Source organism: Plectropomus leopardus, unplaced genomic scaffold (assembly GCF_008729295.1).
Source record: "Plectropomus leopardus isolate mb unplaced genomic scaffold, YSFRI_Pleo_2.0 unplaced_scaffold3409, whole genome shotgun sequence".
NCBI classification, from domain to species: domain Eukaryota; kingdom Metazoa; phylum Chordata; class Actinopteri; order Perciformes; family Serranidae; genus Plectropomus; species Plectropomus leopardus.
In genome coordinates, this window is record NW_024637235.1 from 1 (window position 1) to 9,056 (window position 9,056).

Sequence of the window (9,056 nt, forward strand, 5' to 3'; positions counted from 1 at the left end):
CCGTCCTGGAAGAGGGATCCCTCATCATCCTCTGCTGCTCTTCCTGAGGTTTCTTCCTCTCTCCCCCCTCCTCCCCCTCTCTCCCCCCTCTCTTACAGGGGTTGTTTTTCGGGAGTTTTTCCTCGGGTGATGTGAGGGTCTGAGGGCAGAGGGATGTCGTACACTGTAAAGCCCTCTGAGGCAAACCACGTTTTGTGATAATGGGCTCTATAAATAAAACTGACTTGACTTTCTGAGTTTTAATGTGATAAATTTTCGAGTCTTTAAACCGGAGCCACCTCATGCCTCCCAATCATCTAAAGGGAATTTAATTCTTTTATTTATTTATTTTTTTTGTTGAAATTTTCACCAAAACAATTACTCTGTTCACCAAAGACGATCGCTCACTCTGCCCGATCGAGCCGCGCGTCCTGACGTATGACGCACGTGTGTATAACAAAAACTGTGTGACAAACAGGAAATGACCTCACTCTTCTTCTCCCTCAGGTTCTTCCGGGGAGAGTACACGGTGGAGGTGGCGATCAACGACTACCTGGACATTTACTGCCCGCACTACGAGTGGGCGGAGGCTGCGGAGCGCATGGAGCACTACGTGCTGTACATGGTGAACTACGACGGCTACACGACGTGCGACCACCACAGGAAGGGCTTCAAACGCTGGGAGTGCAACCGGCCGCAGAGCCCCAACGGACCGCTCAAGTTCTCCGAGAAGTTCCAGCTTTTCACCCCCTTCAGCCTGGGCTTCGAGTTCCGGCCTGGACATGAGTACTACTACATCTGTGAGTACTGCAGAGTATCACTGAGTACTGCTACATCTCTTGAATACTGGCGAGTACTGCTGAGTACTGCTGACTACTATTACATCTGTGAGTACCACTGAGTGCTGCTGAGTACTACTACATCTGTAAGTACCATCGAGCACTGCTGAGTACTACTACATCTGTAAGTACCATCGAGCACTGCTGAGTACTGCTGAGTATCACTGAGTACTTTAAATTTTAAATTCAATCCTGGATTTCACAGGGAGCCAGTGCAGAGAAGCTAAAACAGGAGAAATATGATCCCTTTTCTTGGTTCCCGTTAAAACACGAGCAGCAGCGTTCTGCCCCGGCTGGAGAGACCTCAGAGATTTGTCGGGGCAACTGAATAATAGGGAGTTACTGATCCAGCCGAGAGGTGACAAATGTGTGCACTAATTTTCGGCGTCTGTTTTGGACAGGATATGTCTAATTTTTACAATGTTATGCAAGTGAAAGAAAGCCGTTCTTAAAGTTTGTTTTATATGGGAGGCAAAAGATAAATCCTGATCAAATAAAACTCCGAGGTTCCTTACAGTTGTGCTAGAGGCCAAGGTAATGCCATCTAGAGAAATTACATTGTTGGAAAAGAATTTCTGAGGTTTTTGGGGCCAAGAACAATAACTTCAGTTACTACTGAGTACTGCTGAGTACTACTGAGCACTACTAAATCTATAAGTACCACTGAGTATCACTAAGTACTGCTGAGTACTACTACATCTGTGAGTACCACCGAGTACTACTGAGTACTACTACATCTATGAGTACTACGGAGTATCACTGAGTACTGCTGAGCAAAATTTTTCAAAAAATAAAAAACAGTCTGTTTACAGAAAAAACCCATTAAAATGTCATCTTTAAAGACAACCAAATTTTTAAAGATTTATTTATCTTTTCACAAATGGTGAAAGCAGTAAGGTCCAGGAGCTCCGCCCCCTCGGAGCACTGGACAAGATCAGCTGCCAAAACCAGAGACGATTGATAACTTTTATTGTTTACAAATATAACAGAGACGATCGAGGACTGTGATTGTTTACAAATATAACAGAGACGACTGACGACTGTTGCTGTTTACAACTATAACAGTATGTCACACTAAAGGCCCGCTCTGTTGGGTTAAAGCTCTTTTGTTTCTGTGATGCCGGCATGCTGTCTAAAGTCACACTCTGCAGACACATGATGCTGCCGTCGATTGGGACATCAGGGAGACTCTCTGTGCAGGCAAGAACAACTGGCTCACACACCTTTCCTTGAACTGATATGAGGTTTTCTATCCGCTCCACTGGTGAACATGTCACGGTGTTTTTCCTCCACAGAGAGTTTGAGAGTGATGTTTCGTGGTTTCACTTCATGCACATGTGTGAAATCACCACGTTTGTCAGCCGACATCAGATGACATGTTGGAGGTTTAAAACACAGAATCACAAGCTGCTGCCATTATGCTGTGTGTGTGTGTGTGTGTGTGTGTGTGTGTGTGCGCGCGCGCGCGGGGGTGCGTGTGCGTGTGTGTTTTCTGTCTAGACATAATTTGTCATTCAGTCTGGGAAAAATTTCCTAAATTGTGGCTCATTTAGAGCGAAACAGCTTCCAGCAGAGGAACAGGCAGTTTGTTTAAATGACACGTAATGACTGTGTGTGCGTGTGTGTGTGTGTGTATGTGTGAAACATGAATGAAACACCGTCTGTGGGTCAAACAGCTGCAGCTCTCTGAGTATCAGCGGAGAAAACAAAGAAACTCAAACACCAGAATCAGACTGTTTTAATAAAAAAAGGTCAAATGTTTCACAGTAAATACTGTACTGAAGTACACATGTGAGGTACTTGTGCTTCACCTGAGTATTTTCTTTTCATGCTATTATTGACTGCACTGCATCTGTCTGACAGAGTTTTTAAATCTGATATTTAGCTCCGAACAGTTTAAACAAGTCCGGCTGAAACCATCAATTCATTCATCAATTTGTCTATGAATTAATTAGTTAGTCAGTTAGTCCACTAATCAATAACCACATTTATCAATTAGCCCACTAATCAATAACCGCATTTATCAATTAGCCCCCAAATCAATTAGTAGATTAAAAGCAAATAAACTATTTTAATGTCTGAAATCCTTTTTTTTCTAAAAACATTTCATGATTCCAGCTTCACAAATGTCTCATTTGAATAATGTTAATAATTATAATGTGTTAGTAATATTGTTATTATTTTTATTTATTAGGAATAATGTTAGTAATTGTATTGTATTGGTAATAACATTAATCACGGTAACGCATAAGTAGTAACCTTAGTAATTGTAATGTATTCATAATAATGTCAGTAATTTGAACAAATTAGAAATAACATTACTAACTGTAATTTATCAGTAATCACATTAATAATTGTAATGTATTCGTAATAACATTAGGAATTGTAATGTGTCAGTAATAATGTTAATCACTGCACTATATTAATCATAATGGTAATCATTGTACTGTATTAATATTTATGTTTATCAGTGTAAGGTAGCAGTTATAATGTTAATAACTCTGACGTATTAGTAATAATGTTAGAATTATTAACACTATTACTACTGTGTCACAGTTACTAACAAAATTACTAATACATTACAGTTAATTGCATTATTACTAAAAGGTTACAATTACGAACTTATTTGTAATAGTACTAGTAATTGTGATGTTATAGTAATTATGTTAATAATTGTAATGTAATTGTAACAATATTAATTATTGTAATGTATAAGTAATAATGCAATTATTGTAATGATTGAGTAATAGTTAATTACTGTCATGTATTTGTAATAATACAAATTAAAGTTTCACTTTGGGCTCATTGTGAAGTTGATTAATAGAGAAAATAATCATCAGATGAATCCATTATAAAATAATTATAGTTATTAATTTAAAATGAGCTGTGTCCTGAACAAAATTCAACAGAAACATTCTGCTTTTCTGACAATAATTTCAGATTTGAATGTAAATAAGTCACCTTTACACTTTCACTACATTTTACAAACTTTTACTGAGAAAACATTTTGAACTTTTATAGAGTGACCGAATAGAGTATTTTTACTCTATGCTGTTAGGACTTTTACTTTAGTAGAAGATGTAAATATTTCTCCACCCCCGTTGACGTCTTTGTCTTTGTCTCTGTCTCTGTCTCATGTCTCTGCAGCGTCTCCACATCCAAACCTGGCTGGGAAACCCTGTCTGAAGCTTAAAATCTACGTGAAACCGACCAGTGAGTCTCGTTTTCTCTCATATCAGCTCGTGTTTTTGTCCTTTAAGTTTTTTTTCCATATGTTTGTATTTGTTGCATTTTCCCCGAATAACAATCAGTCATCATTTAAAGGAACAAACGAGTTTCAGCCTTTCACATTTTTAGACAACCAATGTTTTACTGACAGTCGCCATCTGCTGGTCAGAAGAAGTATAAAAAGTAAAAGTACTCACACTTATGAGCAGAAATACTCTGCTGCAAGTTACAGTTTTGCATTTAAATCTGAAGAAGATGTACGATGACATCTCAGTTACTTTTTTAATCACATGCTGTGCTGTGACTTTTTGACAACCTTTATGTAGATAGATCTTTATTTCAAACATGGCAAATAAAATCAGACAACAAATAAAAATAAAATAAAAACACAGGCAAAAAAACAACATCACATGCCCTCCGTACGTATGCAGTACACAAAGTATTTCATGTAGGAAAAGGAGCAGGAGGAAATAAATACAAATCCTACCCTCTTTTTCCAATTTTTATATACATATATAAACATATATACATACACAAATATACATATATACATACATACATACACACACATTTTGCCTATATAACATATTATACAATGACACATTAATTTTTGTACTATTCTATGATTTTTTCTGACTTTTTTAGCATGCTATATTGTGTGATATACATTTTAATGACTTTGTTTATAATATGCTATTTCAGTTAGTTAGTTTCACCGCATTTTTATGACATGATGACCTTTTTAAATATTTTTTAAATAACTTGCCATACTATATTTTTTATGACTTTTCAAACATAATATAAAGTGATGTTTTAAGTTTAAAAAAAAATACTATACCATGAAAACATTTTGATGACATAACCTTTTAAGATATATGTTTTTATAATATGCTACATTATGACAATTTCCCGTCATTTTATGACACAATGTATAATAACATTTTTAGATATATTTTTTATAACATGCTATACTGTGAAAATTTCATTAAGACCTTTTGAATAGATTTTTTGTATAACATGCAACACTTTGATATTTGTTATTTTTTTATAACATGCTATAGTTTGATGTTCTTTTTTAACATGCAGTACTGAGACCTTTGTTATGACTTTTTAAAAAAAAAAAAAAATCTATATTATGACAGTTTTAATGACTTTCTTGTAAACGTACCAACTGAAATTTTATGACATTAATAACATGCTACACTATGAAATTGGTTGACTTTTTATGAAATTTTACACTCGGATGTTTTTTAGTGACCTTTTTATAACACAATACATGATACATGTACATACGTGATATGATATTTTTTATGTCTTCATTAATAAAATGCTATGCTATGATTTTTTTTAAATGTCTTTTTACAACATGCTGTTCTTCAAGATTCTTTGAGTTATTAATTACATGCTAATTCAATTTTATGACTTTTTGAAACATGCTTTACTGAGACTTTTTTACAATTTGACATTTTTATGAATTTATTATAACATGCTTTACTGTGACATGTTTTCATGCCACTCAGTAAAGCACGCTATAACATGACTTGTTATGCAGTTTTGAATGACGTGCTATATTATGACTTTTTTATGCTATTGTAGACAATATACTGTACTTTGACTTTTTTTATTTAAGATTTTTCTTTTTTGGGGCGGATTTTTCCCTTTTATGATGGGACAGTTGTAGCATGACAGGAAATGTGGGGGAGAGAGGGGGGATGACACGCAGCAAAGGGCCACAGGCTGGAATCGAACCTCCGGCGGCTGCAAAGCCTCGGCATGTGGGGCGCACACAGTAGCAGGTGAGCTAGAGGCCGCCCCTACTTTGACTTTTTTATGCTGTTTTTTGGATGGCATGCTATCATATGATGCTATGATATGTTGTCAGCTTTCTGGGCTGTGGATTAAACAGGAGACACACAGGAAAATGAGAAAACAGAGTGATTTATTAATTACAAGCAATCAAAAATAATTCTTTGTCTATTATCCTATTTATCTCGATCATGCCAAATAAAATAAGTTAAAAAGGAAACATAAGCAACAAAAACAATACCCGTCAGATATATTCAGTAAACAACATACATATTTCTTGCTCAAAAAGGCATATGAGAAAGTGAATACAGATCAAATAATGAATAAATATTCAAAATTTCTGCTCCAGAATTCACCATACACACAATTAAACTAAACAATAGCAAAGGCACTCAAAAGATACTGAGCGAAGAGACGGTGAGGAGAAAGTGACCGCTGAGCCATCTGACTGGGCCATCGAGTACCACGGGACCCTGATCGCACTCCTGAAATCTGCTGCCCTGAAATGACAAAACCATGACCAAAAATGATTTTTTAACAGTGAAAGCTTGACTTTTTCAACTGCTTGTCTCGCAAGCTGTAGTATGACTTTTTGGTGCCATTTTGGACCACGTTATATTATGATGTTTGTTTTTTCCCTGAAATTCTATACTATGACGCGTCTCCACATGCTACACTATGTGGTTTTCAACTTTTTTTTGAGCATATCAAATTTTGACTTTTTTCGCCATAGTATAGTATGATATTTTCACTCGTTTTTTCGACGTGCTACATCCAATTTAATTCAATTTTATTTATAAAGCCCATTATCACAAAACACAGTTTGCCTCAGAGGCTTTACAGCAGGCACCATCCCTCTGTCCTTAGACACTCACATCGACTGAGGCCGTTTTTTCGACATTCTGTACTATGACTTGTCTCAACATGCTATACCATTTCGTGTTTTAGCTGGTTTTTTGACGTCATATTTTGACATTTTAAGACATGCTATACTTTGTTGTTTTCGGTTGTTTTTTTCCCAACGTGCTATATCATGACGGTTTTGGCCGTTTTTTTAGACATACAATACCATGATGTGTCTTGACATGCTACACTTTGTGGTTTTATGCTGGACTTTGGACATATCATATTTTGCCATTTTTCAACGTATGGCAGCTCTCCTCTAAGAGTCTTGGTCTCCTCCTACTCAGACACTGGGACACAAGGTGTCTTTTTCTTTTCAGTGATGGATACTTTATTTTCACGGTTGACCAGACCAGGAGACAAACCCCCTGCCTCTCTGTCCGAGGGAGCATCTGCGGTCCGTCCTCTCTCGGGGGATTAAGGGTGGCACTGGGAGTAACTCTGGTACTACCCTCCCTTGGTTTTTTGTGAGATTTATTCACTTGTGGTCGGTCAAAGTCAAGCAGTAAACTGAAAGTTTGTTTTTGTCCTGCAACCTCTTTCTTTTTTGTCTTGTTTTGTCTTCTTAGCCACTCACCAGATTCTCAGAGGGATGAAAAGGCAAAAACCCAGGGATGGTAGACAAAGGTTAAAACTGCTCAAGGCAGGCTTTATTCAAAGATAAAAATGTCAGGAGTTACAGGAGTTACATATACTGTCTTACACAGAGTCTAAGCCAAAAGCACAGAAAGCACACACACAGTGATCTGTGGGTCTTCATCTGGAGTCCGCTGTGTCATCATCTCCCGACTCTCCGTCTCTCCTCTTTGGCTGGCGTTAGGATGGTGCGTTCAGGGAGAAACTTCCTCCTGCTGCTTGGGATTCATGTTTGGTTAGAGGCTTCCTCCTCCTGCTGTTGGGGAGTTTCCACCCCTCCACATGTGGTTTCCTATCAACGGTTGCTCAAACTGCTGCTGCTGCTGATTCATGAACATGTTAAACATGCTCATAAGCATGGGTGCAGCTGTTTGCATATTTATGAAGGGTCTCATCTCCCGAAGGGGGAATGAACAGCTTGGGTTAGGATCTGGGTTTGAGTTTCCATTCTTGTCTGATCTCCAAGCAGTCATACAGCATTGGCATTTTTCAAGTGTTTTTTCGACATGCCATATTATGGTGTTTTTGGCCGCTTTTGTAACAATCTATACCATGGCGTGTCTCGGCATGCTATTTTATGTTGCTTTATGTGGTTTGCAGCTGTTTTTGGTACATGTCACATTCTGACATTTTTCGCCATACTTTAGCCTTACTTTGATCATTTTTTTGACATGCTATTTTATGGGGTTGCTGGACGTTTTTAGATGTTTTTTCAACACTGTATACTATAACATGCCTCTACATGCTATACTAAGTGGTTTTCAGCTGTTTTTGGTATTTTTTTTGCCATAATATAGCCTTTTCATTTTCATTTCCATTTTTTCCACATGCCATATTATCTTTTTTATTGTCGCTTTTTTGAACTTTCTTTGCTATGTCATGTTTCAGAGGACTATTTTCTGTTGTTTTAACATGGTTTTCAGCTGTTTTTGGGACATGTCATGTTTTGACATTTTTGCCATACTATAGCCTTGCATCTTCGGTCATTTTTTCAACATGCTAAATCATGGTGTTTTTGGTCATGATTGAAACTTTTTTTGCAATGGCATCGCTAAACAGGCTATTTTATGTGTTTTAATGTGGTTTTAATCTGTTTTTGGGACATGTCATCTTTTGACATTTTTGCCATACTATAGCCTTGCATATTTTGTCATTTTTTCAATATGCCAAATTGTAGTGTTTTTGGCCCTTTTTGCAACTTTCTTTGCAATGTCATGTCTTGATCGGCTATTTTATGTGTTTTAACATGGTTTTCAGCTGTTTTTGGGACATGTCATATTTTGACATTTTTGCCATTCTATAGCCTTACATCTTTGGTCATTTTTTCGACATGCCAAATCATGGTGTTTTTGGTCATTTTTGCAACTTTCTTTGCCATTGCATCTCTCAACAGGCTATTTTATGTGTTTTAATGTGGTTTTCAGCTGTTTTTGGGACATGTCATATTTTGACATTTTTGCTATACTATAGCCTTGCATCTTCGATCATTTTTTCGACACGCCAAATTTTGGCGTTTTTGGTTAAAATTGCAACTGTCTTTGCAATGACATGTCTCGATCGGCTATTTCATGTGTTTTAACGTGGTTTTCAGCTGTTTTTGGGACATGTCATATTTTGACATTTTTGCCATACTATAGCCTTGCATCTTTGGTCATTTTTTCAACA

At 36.9% G+C, this 9,056-nt stretch overlaps 1 protein-coding gene across 1 annotated transcript; it reads left to right on the top strand.

Moving 5' to 3' along the window:
* Positions 1-460: 460 nt before the first annotated feature.
* LOC121938803 (ephrin-A2-like) lies at positions 461-4,060 on the top strand (the record flags this gene model as incomplete). The annotated part of the gene is made up of 2 exons (XM_042481965.1): positions 461-779; positions 3,966-4,060. Coding segments are annotated over exons 1-2 (414 nt in total), but the record flags the coding sequence as incomplete, so codon positions are not given.
* Positions 4,061-9,056: the final 4,996 nt, after the last annotated feature.